General features: G+C 44.3%; 1 protein-coding gene across 2 annotated transcripts; it reads left to right on the forward strand.

Annotated features, from left to right (window-relative positions):
• Window positions 1-4440: 4440 nt before the first annotated feature.
• Window positions 4441-15574, forward strand: LOC310712355 (uncharacterized protein). 2 transcript variants are annotated; one of them, XM_083515315.1, is made up of 12 exons: window positions 4441-4609; window positions 6344-6400; window positions 7157-7180; window positions 8165-8221; window positions 8820-8843; window positions 9494-9550; window positions 10333-10356; window positions 10972-11028; window positions 12231-12254; window positions 13167-13223; window positions 14494-14520; window positions 15422-15574. In XM_083515315.1, the coding sequence occupies exons 1-12, from the start codon at window positions 4535-4537 to the stop codon at window positions 15425-15427; spliced, it is 489 nt and encodes a 162-aa protein (XP_083371441.1). In that variant the 5' UTR covers window positions 4441-4534; the 3' UTR covers window positions 15428-15574. The 2 variants fall into 2 exon arrangements, with proteins under 2 accessions (XP_083371441.1, XP_083371442.1); XM_083515316.1 differs by lacking the exon at window positions 10333-10356 and having other exon boundaries at window positions 4453-4609.
• Window positions 15575-16434: the final 860 nt, after the last annotated feature.

Genomic DNA, 16434 nt, shown 5'->3' on the forward strand with positions numbered 1-16434 from the left:
GAAGCACCCTGATGATCCACAACAACAATATTTGCTTAATTGTCTCTCCTGATCACTTGCCATTTCTTTGTTGCTTACAGCTATCCTTCCGAATTCGACGGGATTAGAATCACAATTGCCCAACTGAGCAAATGAGCCTATTCTTAACCACTGTTTTAACTTGGTTCCCTCCAGGGATGTTTGTCTTGAGCTACAATGATTGTATTTTGATGGATTAACCATTTAGCTAAATGAAGTTACGCCTGCGTGGAAGCAGGGACCCATATACCTCCCGGCCTTTGGCATTTCATAGAATTGTTCTTTCAAATTGATTTTTTTAGAAGCAATAGCTGAAATAACCCATTTTCTTTTCCTGGAAGACAATTACACAACTATGGTTTGATCAGTCACCCTCTTGCTGTCAACAGACCGCTGGGTTTCCATTCTGCAGAACCAGCGAGAGACGTGTCTCTTGCTTGAGACAATCATGCCTCCCTCTCTCCCATCCACCCATCCACCACCAGATCAGCTGCTTGCTGCTGACAAACATGACATGGATGCTCCATGCCTTGCTCTGAGGAAGGATTCTTTCTTCAAACAAGGCATTGTGAGTGAGGCTGCCCAGAGGGCACCTGCAAGTGTCCTGCTTAAATATTGCTTAAAGCAGGCACCCCCAACCTTCAGCCCTCCAGATGTTTTGGACTACAATTCCCATCATCCCTGCCCACAGGTCCTGTTAGCTAGGGATCATGGGAGTTGTAGGCCAAAACATCTGGAGGGCCGCAGGTTGGGGATGCCTGGCTTAAAGTAATCCAAAACTATTAAATGAGCAATACTCCCAGCTTAGTATAGGAAGGATTTCAGCCTGACAGTTCAGGGAAGCTAATCAAGAAGGATGGAGACACCTTTCCTTTCCTTTGATGGAGTAGCTTTTGCTCTTCATTCTAGTAACTTAAATAGCAATGTTCTTTGCAAAGTTGCTCGCATTTCTGATTAAAAGGCACAGATTGCCTTCTAGCGGACTGAAGATCTTTGGTTAAAGCTCAATGTTGCACTGATGGAGTTAGAAGAAAGCACCACTGAGTTCAATGGAGCTTCCTTCCAGGAAACTATGCAAGGGATTGCAGTTATGCCAATTCTAAACAACTGGGTATTATACTATATGCTGTGTTTTGTTGTGTGCAATCACACATCCACACACAATTCTTATATCTCTGTCTGTTTGCCTATATATAATGGGTCAATACAAGTACCTGCATTTTTGGGTGTGGTTATAGGGGCTTTCAGGATGAGCTCCTGCAATTCAGAATTGCAACATCTCTGGAAAGTTGCAGGTTGCACATCATGCGCGTGGCTGATTGTCGCCAGCATTCAGTCTTCAGAAGAATGCCCTATTAACCCATTTTGCTCTGTGACATGCTATCTAGGACACACCGGGTGTGTGAGAGAGCGTGTGTGTTTCCATTGGCTAGGGCCGTGACACAGATGCAACAGCCTCAGCATCTATTATTGATTGTCATGCAGCTCTGTTTGCTGTGTGGCTGCCAGTCCGCTGGCGCAACCCAGAACTTTTTCTGGTTAGCGAAGCAAGCCGCTTCGCTAGACCCAGGCCCCAGCCTAAGCCACAACCACTCTGATGGCCTAGATGTGGTCTGAGATATAATCGCCAGAGAGATCACTGTCTCAAGCTCTCAAGCTCTACGGAAATATGCAGTATAGGGACAACTAGGGAAGCCAGGTGCAAAGGACAGCAGAACTCCAACGTCCTGTGTTGGTGGGGAGTGGATTTCAACACACATAACTTCTCACGCAGGTGAAATTAGGGATAGGGGAGAAATTTGATTCAATTTGGATTTAAAGGTGAGTATGAGAACCAAAACACAGCAATCCTTTGAACTGCACACTTCTCCAAATTTTGCAGTGCAGTTCTCCAGCAAAGTGATGTGGACAATAAAAGTGTATATTATGGTAAAGTGTGTGTACAAATGCATATATTGGTCGAGATAACATGCAAAAAAATGCAGTATTTTAGGGAAATTGCTTTGCAAAGTTGTGCATAATGGGAGAAGTGCTCAGTAAGGGCTTATCCATGCTTTCTCTTTTCCCTCTGCCTTCCCCCAGGGAAAACTGCTCTTTGGTGCTCAGTCGGAGCAAATGGCAATTCAGCTTTTTACCCAGATGGCCGTTTCCTCCAATTTAGAGCTAAGGAGCAGATTTCCCCTGGGAAAGGAGTGGGGCAAGGAGGAGAACTGCTTGGATTTGTGTCTAGAAAGTGTGAATCAAGTGGACAACTGCGCAGAACTGTGGTTTTTTAGGCACGGGGCAAGCACCCTAAGTTGCTAGTGGGTTCTCATGAGAACTTTTTCAAAAATGAACTTGAATTTAAGATTGGGAAAAGGAGGAACTGCACTGCAGGAGGGTTGGATTAGCTTACCCTTGAGGTCCCTTCCAACGCTACATTTCTATGATTCTATGAAACTGACATTGTCATTTTTTTTTTTTGTCCATCCCTGATTTCAGCACAAGGTGCTTCAGTTGCAAGAGGAGAGTGAGCAAGTTCTGTTATGTACAACAGAGCTTTCTAGAAAAACACAACTCAAATCACTCCAGAAAGAAGACATTGGAGCACTCCCAATCATTTGCCCATGTGCATGTACAGAAAATAGTCGGTCCAGGTGCGAAAGAGAGCATGTGGCAATCTGTGCTGATCATTGCAACGCAGCAGATTTTCATTTGTAATCTTGTGGACTATATTGTTTCAAAAGCCCAACAGAATATCCCACGTTATCAGTGAGTCGTCCCATTCCCGCCCCCCCCCCCCCCCCGCTCAGGCCTCAGTGTTCAAATCAAGCTCTTAGCAGTCAGAGTGGGTCTTGCCCTCAGTGTGCAAACAGGAATCCCATCCACCTTCAGCAAACAAGAATCACAGCCAAATGAACATACAGTGGTACCTCGGGTTACAGACACTTCAGGTTACAAATGCTTCAGGTTACAGACTCTGCTAACCCAGAAATAGTACCTCAGGTTAAGAACTTTGTTTCAGGATGAGAATAGAAATCAGGCGGCGGCGGTGTGGCAGCAGCCGCAGGAGGCCCCATTAGCTAAAGTGGTGCTTCAGGTTAAGAACAGTTTCAGGTTAAGAACAGACCTCCGGAACGAATTAAGTACTTAACCCGAGGTACCACTGTACCTTGTTCAACCAGCCACTTGCTTTATATTTGTGCCTTGGTGTGCGTCAGAGAGAGCTTAGCCCTGTGGCAAGTGCCTCTAACTCATGGTGGACAATCAGTTTTAGTTTCTATCAGTTCCTCATATTTCCAGTCTTAAGCCCAGTTCTTCGCATGTTTGGGAAATTGACAAATCACCTGTTCTGGCTGGGATTACATCCCCCCCTGAAGGAGCAAGTGCAGAGATTGGGGGTACTCCCAGATACATCTTTGTCACTAGAGCGTCCTCTCTGACCTTTTGCCTTTTGCCAGCTTTGTCTGGTTCACCAGCTCCAGTTGATCCTGTGCAAAGGTAGTCTGACCACTGTAGTCCATGCATTGGTCATCCTGAAGCTTGATTACTGCAGCAGGTTCTTTGTGGGGCTCCCCTTGGACTTGGTTCTGCTGGTGTAGAATGCAGTGGCCAGATTGCTGATGGGGGTATCTGGCTGGGAACACCATTGATAAAACATCTGCACTGGCTTCCCATCTACTACCGAGCCAGGTTCAAGGTCCTTGTATTAACTTGCAAAGCCCTGAACAACTTAGGTCCAGGGTACCTCAGGGATCACCTTAACCCTTACATCCCAGCTCCATCACTGAGACCATCTGCAGGAGGGTCGTTCATCATTCCCAGACTTGGTGAAGCTCGTTTGACAGAAACGGGAAACTGAGTCATTGGCCCCTATTGCGGAACATCCTGAATATTCAGCAGGTGCCTTCCGTTTCAACCTTTAAATGCCTGTTTTCTATTCCATCATGTTTATGCAGGCGGTTAATAATTCCTCTTTCCATAACAGTTTGTGGATTTCTCATGTTAACATTTTGTTTGCTTTTTCTTGTGTGGATTTATGTATAACGGTCATAAATGGAAATAAAAAATTCCTTCCAGTAGCACCTTAAAGACCAACTAAGTTAGTTCTTGGTATGAGCTTTCGTGTGCATGCACACTTCTTCAGATACACAGAAGTCTTCAGAAGTGTGCATGCACACGAAAGCTCATACCAAGAACTAACTTAGTTGGTCTTTAAGGTGCTACTGGAAGGAATTTTTTATTTTGACTATGGCAGACCAACACGGCTACCTATCTGTAACTGTCATAAATGGCTCAGATTTTTTATTTTTTAAAAAGCTAACCAGTGTAAATACTTTATTCTAAATGAATAAAATAAATATTGCTGAGCCCGAGGTTCCCCACCCTTGGGAGAGGGAGCTGCAGGCATGAGTCACTGGGCTTGGCCCACAAGTGTGGCCCTGCCCATGATAGGGCCCAGCATAAATAGAGCCCCACAAGACACCATTATTCCCAAGCCCAGCTGAGAGGGAGAACAAAGCACGAGAAACCCAAAATGAAGTTCCAGGTCGCAGCTGCTTTCCTCGGCCTCTGCCTGCTGTCTCTGCACAGCACCCAGGCTGCACCTGCGGTAAGAACGAACAAGGCAAAATCCTGAAAGCCCAGGTGGTGCCCAGGGAGGGGGGAGGGGTCAGTGTGTATGCATAGATTGCTCAAACTTCCTGATGAATCTGTAGAAATCAGGGCTGTGTTTCACAGTGTCGGCATTTGCTAATGTTGTGCTTTGGGGCACAGGAGCCAATAAAAAATATCAGGCAACTCTAAAATGCCGTTACTGAAGTAGTACATTCCACGAATGACCATCCCAATTTGCTATTTCTGTACTTGTGAATTCACTCTTCTTCTTGCAAGGGTTACAGTGCAATGCTCTACCTAATCTTCATATTTATCATATTCTAAAAAGAAGAACCTGGAACTCTTCTACAAAGCCCTGGAAGCACAAAGTTAATTGCTGGCTGCTCCTGGGCTCTCCACTGTGATGGAGTTTTGTGTGCCCCCCCCCGACCCCTCTCAAAATTTGTCTTGTAGGTTTCCTTCTCGAGATACTGTGAGGTGTTTATGGCCTCCTATGACACACAACCCCTTCATGGATCACTGCCTTGTCATGGCGAAGGGGCTTGAATAACTCAGAGAAGCTATGAGCTATGCCGTGCAGGGCCACCCAAGATGGACAGGTCATAACCGAGAGTTTAGACTAAATGTGATCCATCTGGAGAAGGAACTGGCAATCTACTCCAGTATTTTGCCAAGAAAACTCCATAGACATAAAAAAGGAGAAGCTCTGAGAAGAAAATGAGAGTTTCCAAGGCATGCTCTGGTTCATGGGGTCACGGAGAGTCGAACACGACTAAGACGACTAAACAACAACAAAGACTCACAAACCTCATTTCCCACTTAAAGATAAATCAATAGATCACAATGCATTTTTCTGAAAGCACTTCTAAGATTTTTCATTTCCTCACTGCATTTGGAATGCCTTTTTGCAGAGTTCACCCAAATGTCATTTTTTTGAGTGGCACACACCATTCTCCCCCTGCTTCCATTGGCTAGCAATGCTGCCTGGTCAGGGATACTTTGGAAGATGCAAAGGCAGCTGTTGTTAGCGGCACATGCGGAAGGAAGGAAGGAAGGAAGGAAGGAAGGAAGGAAGGAAGGAGGAAGAGACATTTTGTTATTGGCACTGCTGCCTCACTTTTGAGAAACTGGTGGAGAATTTTCCCTTTCTTGGAAGAAATTTAATGAAACAGTCCCCAAGAGGGCAAAGCACTTCAATAGGCCACTTCTGCAGCATCTCACCCCATGTATGAAAGGAGGCAGGGATGAGGTCGCTGGCCAGCATATTACAACTGGAGGTCATGATACTATTTATCTTCCTCTTGAGCAAGTGGCCATGAATTGGCTTGTTCTTAATGTGTCTAGTTTGCTCCTTTGCTTTGCTGAGGCCTCACATCCCTTATGGAGTGCAAATTTGGCATCTGGAGCTTTCCTTGACTTAAGAGTAAAAATCATCAGAGCAAACTTTACTTGTTGAAATTCCGCATGCCTGGCAGACCACTAACTGCAAAGGGTATGAGAGCTCCACCAAGATCACCCTAGCCTTCTGTGAGCCCTCGCTTCTTCTATGTTTCCCTTGCTTGGTGTTTGCTTCCCCCACACCCCTACAACCACAAACACTTCTCTGCCTTTAGGTCCACGTGCAAATCTTGCCCAAACTTTCATCCAAGACCCCAATGAAGTCAATGCTGCTTTAGGAAGATGCTACAATCCTCAACCTAACAGAATAACTCATTCTGTCCCCTTACAGAATGGAGGCAGCTTTGATGGCAACAATGTAGGATCTGGCAGCTTCAACAACAATGGAGTAAGTACCCCAGAACTCCTCTGTGTTTATCAGTATTCCCCTTTCCACTATATGTATAAAAATCTTTTAAAGAAATGCTAGCAAACATTTCCACTGAAATGTTTCCTTCTGTTAGGTACCCTGCAAATTGCTATATATATTTTTTAAAAAAATAAAGGATGCATTTGCTTAATATAAGGATGTATTTCCACTCAAGCTTAGATCTCCATTCATACTAGTCCTTCCATTGTGCTCTAGCATGTTGTTCCAACTCAGGGAGGGACTTCAGCTCACTGCTTGGTGCTTTGCATGCAGAAGGTCCCAAAGTCAATCCCTGGCATCTCCAGGTAGAACTTGGAAGCTCTCCAGCCTCAGGCCCTTGAGAGGTGCAACCAGTCAGTGCACAAAATGCACTGCCTGGATGGACGATCAGGAAGGATGTGTGCATGTCAAGAAACTCAGTTCGTGTAGCAAAGTAAAAAAACAAAACAAAACCCCCACATATTTATTTCTATTCTCACTTTCGTCTCTGGCCCCGCCCACAACTTGCACTTGGCCCCTGGAAGGTTGTCCAGAATGAAATGTGGCCCTCAAGCTGAAAATGTATTCCAGCCCCAGTGTAGACTGTATTGAGCTAGATAGACCAATGTTGGGACTCAGTGTAAGGCAGCTGTCTATCTATGTAGAATGGATAGAATTTGTAATCTGGTGAAATGTGCACTCTTTCAATTATAAATGTTGTTAATTTCTGGTTTTTCTTTTTCTTTTATCTTTCAGAACGATTATGAGGGATTAGGAGGAGTAAGTATCAGCAAGGGTATATACATGATCCATCTCATGTAGCATTTCCCTAAAACAAAGCTGGAGAACCGGTGGGGCTCCAGGTATTGTTGGACTACAATTCCCATCAGCCTTGACCACTGGCTATGCTGAGCTAGGGCTGGTGGGAGTTGGGGTCTACCAGCATATACCCCCATCCTGCACTCAAATGTTATCAGCAGCACCTGCTCATTGAATTCTAAAAAAATATTCAAAACCCCAATGACAGTTCAAGTAGTAACTGAACAGAGAAATGTTGGCTGTTCCTTTGGATTACTCAAGCCCTCTAGAAATCAAAAATACATCAAAATTTGGGCAATGGTTGGCGAGTACCCACTGTGCTGTATTGGGGTCCATATGGAGAGTGGAGGTGATAGGATAGGAGAGAAATATTATTCCATTCTCATTTAAAGGTAAACCTACCTAATCCATACTTTCCTAAACACTATTTAGTCCAAAACACAGCCATCCTTCAAAATTCTTCAAATTTTCTTTCTTTCATTTCTCCAAAATTTGCAGTGCAAAAAACCACATGCCAGCATGTCAGCTGTGCATATACATGCATATTATAGTTAAAGTAGCATATGCCAATCATTCTGCTACAGAACATTCCCCCCCCCCCCCGAAATATCTGTAAGGCAAAACTGTGTGGAATGATTCAGAGAAAACACACCAAAATGCCGATAGATTCTCATGAGAGCTGCTGTTGGTTTTTAAAATGCAGATTAATCTGGAAGAATGGAGAACTGAATTTAAGAAAGCAAGAGAAACCAAACTTCACAGAGGTTGGCTTTAAAGGGGGATTAAACAAATTGATGGAGGAAAAGGCTATCTGGAGCTAATAGCCATGAAAGGGTTACTCTTGCTGCCCAGACTTCCATCCCAGACCCGGATCCAGTCATTGCTGTTTTAGAAAAGGGCTTCTCTTTCCAGCCCTCCACCTAACAGGATGCTCTCTTCTTGCAGAATGCACACAGCTTTGATGGCAACAACGCAGGATCTGGCAGCTTCAACAACAATGGAGTAAGTCATAGAATTCCTATGTGTTTTCTGCTGATCCGTATTTCCTCAGCCAAATAATGGTCTCTTTTTTTAAAAAAAATAAAGGTAGCAAACATCGCCACTGATTGTGCTTCCTTTGGTAACCTGCAGATGATTTTTTTAAAAAGTTGCATTGGCTTAATAAAAGGATGCATTTCCACCCCCAGCTTAGATCTCCATTCATGCTAGTCCTTTGTAGCATGTTGGCCCAACTCAGGGAGGGACCATGGCTTAATGTTTAGTGCATCCACTTTGCGTGCAGAAGATCCCAGGGACAATCACTCAGATATTCAGGGAGGGCTTGGAATGTGCTCTGTATGAAACCTTGGAGAGCCACAACCAATTAGGGCCCAATATACACTGCCTGGATGGAAGATAAAGGGCTGGTGAATGTGAATGGATTAACACAATAATAAAGTAAAATGCACATTTATTGCTCTGCCCACTTTTGTTTCTGGCTGTGTCCACCACTGGCTTTTGTCCCCTGGAAAGTTGCCCTGAAAGGAATGTAGCCTGTTGTAAATAGGGTATCTGGGGATGCTCTTAATTTATTAATTTTCTCCCCTGTTTTCTGTTGCAGAACGAGTTTTGGGTGTATGGAGGAGTAAGTATCAGCAAGCATATGCATGATCCATCTTGCCTTGCCCTAAAACAGAGATGGAAAACCTGTGGGCATCCAGATATCATTGGACGGCGGCTCCCATCATTCCGGACCCAGGGATCATGGGAGCTGGAGTCCTTAAGCATCTGGAAGGCCACAGGTTGCCCACCCCTAAGTTAAAGAAACCCTAATCCTACAGATCAGCTGGTGGTTAGAACACGAAAAGACCCTGTATTGACTCAAAAGTGTTCAGCACTGGGTGCACCCAAAGTGATTGAAACTGAAGCCAAAGAAGATATTTGCTTAAGTTAGCATTGCTGTTCAGTGGCTACTACGCATTCCACTTGTTAGGTGGGTGTGGACTCTGATGAGAAACAGTTTAACAGAACATAGATAGAAAACCTGAGGTTTTCTTATCTGCCTCCATTGCTAACTGCTTGACACACACACACACACACACACACACAGAGAGAGAGAGAGAGAGAGAGAGAGAGAGAGAGAGAGAGAAGATGGGGGACTTTTCTACCTTTGGGTCCACATCCAAACCCTGTCCAGAGTTCCATCCCCGATCTGATCCAGTTATTGCTGTTTTAAGAAGGGGCTCCTCTTTCCAGTCCTCCGCCTAACATTATGCTCATTTTGTCCCCTTACAGAATGGAGGCAGCTTTGATGGCAACAACGCAGGATCTGGCAGCTTCAACAACAACGGAGTAAGTCCCCTCTGTCTTTTGTGATGATCCATATTCCCCTTTCCTCAAATAATGGTCTCTTTTTAAACAATGGTAGCAAACTTTCCCACTGATTGTGCTTCCTTCTCTTTGGTATCCTATTATTAAAAATAAAAATAAAATGATACATTGGTGTAATAAAAGGATGCATTTCCACCCAAGCTTAGTTCTCCATTGATACCAGTCCTTCTACAGTGTTGCCCCAACTCAGGGACGGACCATGGATTTATGGCTAGTGCATCTGTCTTGCATGCAGAAGGTGCCAGGACAATTGCTGGCATCTCCAGGGAGGCCTTGGAACGTGCCCTGTATGAAACCTTGGAGAACCACAACCAATTAGGGCACAATATGCACTGCTTGGAGGACGGATATACAAGGTTGTATGAATATGAAGTAAATATATTACAGTAATAAGGTAAAATGCACAGTCATTGCTCTGTCCACCTTTGTTCCTGGCTGTGTCCACCACTGGCTTTTGTTACCTGGAAGGTTGCCCAGAAAGGAATGTAGCTGTTGGTTTGAAGAAGGTTCCCTGCCCTGGTGCAGACGATACTGAGCTGGATGCACTAATCTGACTTGACACAGGACAGGGCTGCTTCCATAGAACCATAGAATTCCTAAGTAAAATGGGTAGATTGCATAATAGCATTGCAGTAAGAGAGCTATAACTTTTAGTCCAGTGAAATGTCTTCTCTGCTTGTTATAAATTAGGTATCTGGGGATGCTCTTAATTTATGACTTTTCTCCCCTGTTTTCTGTTGCAGAACCAGTTTGGGGGGAATGGAGGAGTAAGTATCAGCAAGCATGTACATGATCCATCTAGCCTAGCATTGCCCTAAAACCAAGATAGAAAACCTGTGGGCATCCAGATTTCATTGGACAGTGGCACCCATCATTCCGGACCCAGGGATCATGGGAGCTGGAGTCCTTCAGCATCTGGAAGGCCACAGGTTGCCCACCCCTAAGTTAAAGCAACCCTAATCCTATAGATCAGCTGGTAGTTAGAACATGAAAAGAGCCTGTATTGATTCAATAGTGTCAGTGCTGGGTGCACCCAAAGTGATTGAAACTGAAGCCAAAGAAGATATTTGCTTAAGTTAGCATTGCTGTTCAGTGGCTACTACCCATTCCACTTGTTAGGTGGGTGTGGATTCTGATGAGAAACAGTTTCAGAGAATGTAGATGCCCTCAGCCTCTTCACACACACACACACACACAGAGAGAGAGAGAGAGAGAGAGAGAGAGAGAGAGAAGGTGGGTGGGGAGCTTTTTTACCTTTGGGTTCACATCCAAATCCTTCCAAGAGCTCTATCCCTGACTCTGATCCAGTTAATGCTGTTTTAAGAAGGGGCTGCTGTTTCCAGTCCTCCACCTAACATTATGCTCATTCTGTCCCCTTGCAGAATGCAGGCAGCTTTGATGGCAACAGCGTAGGATCTGACAGCTTCAACAACAATGGAGTAAGTCCCCTAGAATTCCTCTGTGATGATCCATATTCCCCTTTCCTCAAATATTGGCCTCTTTTTTAGAAATGGCAGCAAACATTCTCACTAATTATGCTTCATTCTCTTTGGTAACATGCAGATTATTATTATTTTAAAAATACATTGATTAAAAATAAAAAATGCATTGGCTTAATAAAAGGATGCATTTCTACCCAAGCTTAGATCTCCATTAATGCTAGTCCTTCTACAGTGTTGCAGCACATTGTCCCAACTCAGGGAGGGACCATGGCTTTATGCTTAGTTCACCTGCCTTGCATGCAGCAAGTGCCAGGGACAATTGCTGGCATCTCCAGGGCGGGCTTGGAATATGCCGTGTATGCTTCTGCTTCTTGGAGAACCACATCCAATTAGGGCACAGTATCCATTGTCTGGGTGGTAGGTAGAGGAGATTGTGTGAATATGAAGAAACTACTTTGCAGTAGTAAGGTAGATTTCACACATCGCTCTGCCCACTTTGTCTCCTGGAAGGTCTCCAGAAAGGAATGTGTCTCTTCAGTTGAAAAATGTACCCTGCCCCAGTGTAGAGAATATTGAGCTAGATTGACCAATGGTCTGAGTTGATATAAAAATAATAATTTATTTAGATTTGTATAACATCCTTCATACGAAGATGATAGGATGATTCACAACATAAAAATACAAAAAAACAAAACAAAATGGGAACACAAGATGCATTTTAAAGCAAAATTAGAGATGGAATCTCTATAGACTACAGCAACTCCCCCTCCCCGACCCTCCAGTCTGCCCTGATGCTGCGCCAAGTACCTAGGTGGGCACAGCTGGGTGAGACCAACTCCATCTACTTACCCAACCAGGTCTCAGTGATGCAGACCAGGTCTTCTTCATCTACAATCAGATTGTGGATGAGGGAGGTCTGATTCAAAGCTGATCTGTCATTCAACAGCATCAGCCACATACCCTAGATGATAGGACAACCACAATTCTCCAGGCTGGAGGAAAGGCTGGCAGATAGCACTGTCACTAACTGCCTGTTCTGTTTACCTGGCAGCTTCCTGTGTATAATGGATAGATCATGTCGTAGATTCTCAGTGATAGAGCTATTGCTTTTGATCTAGTGGAATATGTACCCTGCTAATTATAGACTGGGTATCTGAGGGGTGTTCTCAGTTTCTGTTTTTTTCTGTTTTCTGTTGCAGAACCAGTTTTGGGCATATGGAGGAGTAAGTATCAGCAAGAGTATACATGATCCGTCTAGTCTAGCATTGCTCTAAAACAGAGATGGAGAACCAGTGGGCATCCCGATAATTGTTGGACAGTAACTCCCCTCATTCCTGACCACTGGCTGTGATGGCCCAGGGATGTTGGGAGGTGGAGTCACCCAGGATCTAAAGGGTCACAGGTTCCCCAACCCTGAGTTAAAGCAACCTTTAACTTATACTTATAGATTTTTTTTTTGAGGGGGGGGGACTGTATAGCTTGAGTCAATAGTGTGAAGGTACTGGGTACACCCAAATTGATTTAAACTGAATCAAAAGAAGATGTTTGCTTAAATTAGCATTGATGGCTGGGGACTGCTACTTCCTTCACTTGTCTGCTGGGGCATGTACTCTGGAGAGAAAGATTTTAGCAAAGAGGAATGCAGATGGAAAACTTGAGCTGTGCATCTGTCTAGGAAGCTACAAGCATGTGCCTTTTTGCCTCTGAAGGAACTCCCCCTGCTTTAAACACTGCCCTGGCACTCTCCCCCCTTTTTGGCCTGTGTTCATTCTTGTAGGCAGGTTCTAGGTTGATGTGTCCCTGGCAAGGTGGCCTCCTCCTACAGTGGAGGACACCCTGGCTGCCCATTTAAAATTCCTCGCACAGTGCTCCAAAGCAAAGCTATGCCAGCACTTTGCAGCAAATTGAAACAGAGGGCAGTTCCCAGTCACAGCCATCCACTGTGGGGACCCTGGTTCCAGTATTGGTGACAGGTTCAGGCACCTCCTGCACCTCCTTGCTGAACTTGTATATTTGTAGGTATTACCAAATGCCATAAGGGTATAATGCTCTCTCAAAGGAAACTGACCCCGTAAAGCTCCTTGCCACGAGAGAACTGCAGATCACTAATATATCCCCTTGCATTCTGTTTACAGAACAGTGGAAGTTTTGATAACAACAATGCTGGTGACAACAGCTTCAACAACAATGGAGTAAGTACCAGAGATAGGCCAACTTGACCATCTTGCTTGTACATTCGCTTGTCACACCAGTTCTTCTCTTGGGCTGGCAACTGGCTACTTAAGACAGCCAAGCTTTGGGATCACCTTACACAGGGGTGGCCCCCTCTTGCCTTCCCGATGTTGCTGGACGACAGCTCTCATAATCCCTGATCATTATCCATGTTGACTGGTACTGATGGGAGTTGGAGTCCAAAAACATAAGGGCCTCAATCCTGCCCTAGCATTTGAAATACCCTTGGGGAATACTTTATAGAGTCATTTGCCTTCTCTATAATCAAACACACATACCTCAGCCTGCAACAAAATATTTCATAGTATCTCTTGGATGATCTCTGACATTGCCAGCTAGACAGCTCCCCCCCCCCCCAAGAAAATGTTGACAGCAAGCCTGGGCATTTCCAAGAGAGCAATGAGACTGAATGGTTGTGAAGCAGCTGTTCTGTAGGGATGGAACAAACAGAAGATCCCACTGTCTAGTTACATGGATCCATGCACCCATGGATTCTCTCCCATAATTCTTCTGCCACACATGAATTAAGGTTTCAATAACAATTAAAAACATAGCACTCCATTGTCGAGCCTGGCAGCGCTCTTCTTCCCTTTCAAATGCTCTCAGTTACATCAGATCACTATCTGTTCAAATGTCAAGCCTGTTAGTTCTTTTACAAAAAGAAGAAGAAGCAATTTTGACAGGCAGTCCCCAGAGTCCCACAGCTTAACCATGTAGCATAACCACCAATGCGCGATCTCATGTATCATGTGGATGCCTATCTTTTTACCCTGAGTACTTTCTAAGTATTACCTTTTTACCCAAGCATTTCCCAAGTACTCCATTTCTACTCTTTGTACTTTATTCTCCATGCTGGGCATAAAAGGTAACACTTAATGACTTCACTTTATGCCATATTCCAAAAAATCTTGTGAGTGAGAGGAACTAGGTCAGAGGTGAGGAACCTGTGGCCCTCTTGGTATTGTTAAAATCCAACCCCCATCAGGCCCAACCAGCATGGCCAGTATCAAGGGATGATGGGATTTGCAGTCCACCAACATCTGGAGGACCAGAGTTTCTCCTCCCAGGTCTAGATCTTTTTTTTATAGATAGTATATGGAAAAGAACCCTCAAAGTGATTCCCCCCCTTGCCTAACTCCAAATGCAAACCTGAACGTGCCGCCTAAGAGTCTTGAAAAACCACAAATTTGGATTAGTAGCTGAATAATCTGTCAATGTTTTGCCTTGCAGAATAATAATGATGACCCCATTGTTTGGGTGAGTATTAGTACTGCTGAATCTCTCCATTAGGAATAGGGTTTGATGGCATGGCTGTGTCATTTTGTTGCCACAGCATCACTGGAAGCATACAGGGTTGCCTTTGCATAAACAGGAAAAATGGATGCATCATGCCATCCCAGCAGAGTGTTATGGGATGGGGGCAGAACTAATGTATTATAAGAATGTAAGAGTTGCCTTGGTGAAATAGGTCGAGAAATAGGCTAGGTCCATCTAGCCTAGCATTTTGTTTCCAGTGGTAACTGGGGAGTTAACAGTGAAATAGGGATGTAAGGGATGCTTGTCAAGCCAAGCTCCCATCTAGTCTGGCATTTTCAGCCTAATAAGGGAACAAACAGAGGATGCTGTCTTATACCAAGTCAGATACACTGGCCCACCTACCTCCCTATTGTCTACATTGACTGGCAGTGGCTGCCTAGGGTTTCAGAAAAGGGGGTTTCTCCCAGTCATATATGGAGATGCAAGGGTTTGAACATGGATCTTCATGCAAAGCAGATGGCCTACTATTGAGCAATGGCTGTTCCTTGGAAAGCTTGTTGTGGGGGAAATTGGAGGAAAGGCAGCCACATATCTAAGTCTGTCTAAGCACTTTGAGCCCACCTTGAGAGTGGGGTAAAAGTCTAGTATCTAGCTAGAAAGACACATACCTTCTTCAAATATTCAGGAAAATGTATGGGCCACAGATTAGTACCCTGATTTCATAATATAGTGTTTTTACTGCAAGAAACACCTTTTTGTACCTGTGACAGACATCTGTCATGTGCTGTAGCGCCCAGTGCAATGTGAGATGAGGAGATTTAGAGAGACAGGCATATTGGGGAGAGCTGTCCTATTGGGTCTCTCTTGAATTCTAATGGGTGTTCCTTTTCTTCTTTTGCAGTATTAGACACTCAGGAAACCACTGCAACACAGTGCCTTCTGCCCCTTTTTGTTTCGTAAATGAATCTCTCTTGTGGGATCTTTCCTTGCTGCTGAACAACCAAAACCTTTTATTGCAAATAAAGAACCTTGGCGTCACTTGTTGATCAATAAATCTGTTTGAGTTTTCAGTTATTCCATAGCAACAAACCCAATGCATTGCACGAAGACTGGATTAATCCAAAAGTATATCTCAGGGTGGAGTCAGGTGAATTGGAGTGGCCAAATTATTTTGGCCCTTGAGACAGAAAAATCCTGCAATCCAGGCAGTTGGGCGTAGGTTTAATGAAAGGGCAGCAAATTGTTAACTGCTTAATTTAATACTAATGTATTCCATTGAGATTCCCATGGAGAGCTAACAATTTGCTGCCCTTTCATGAAATCTGCATCCAACGGCCTGAGGTGATGACCTCACTCTGCCTAATGCTAGGGTCAGCCTTGCATGCCTCTCTAAGAGTGAAAAAAAATATTTCTGACCTTCTCCTTCGATGTAAATATAACTGAATGACTGGAGGAGGAGATGAATGTGGCAACAACTCTGGCCTTAACCTTTCCCCATTTTCCTTCCGCACCTTCCCAGTTAATCAGACCATAATACATCTTTATCAATGTCCAAACAAATCCAGCCTTACAGGTGAATTTGCTGACACCCTCCCCCAAGCTTTTTTCCACCTCTGCCTTCCACAGACCTTAATCTCCACATCAAGTTCCTCACAAATGCTCAGTTTGGTCTTACGCAAACCAGCTTGCCACCCACCTTCAGCAAATAAGAGAGATTTGAACAAATAAGGAAATCTGAGAGGTGGAGTGATTTGAAAGTCGCATTAAGGTAACAACCCTAACCCCATTTACTGGGGTGTGAGGCCCATTGAATTCAGTGGGACTTCTGAATAGGGATGGGAGAGAAATTTGATTCATTTCGTATTTAACTTTGCACTTTATGAAACAATAACCAAACAGAAGCGTCCCCCTCCT

The sequence above is a fragment of the Podarcis liolepis genome, assembly GCF_965112155.1.
Source record: "Podarcis liolepis genome assembly, chromosome: 7".
Taxonomy (NCBI): Eukaryota; Metazoa; Chordata; class Lepidosauria; order Squamata; family Lacertidae; genus Podarcis; species Podarcis liolepis.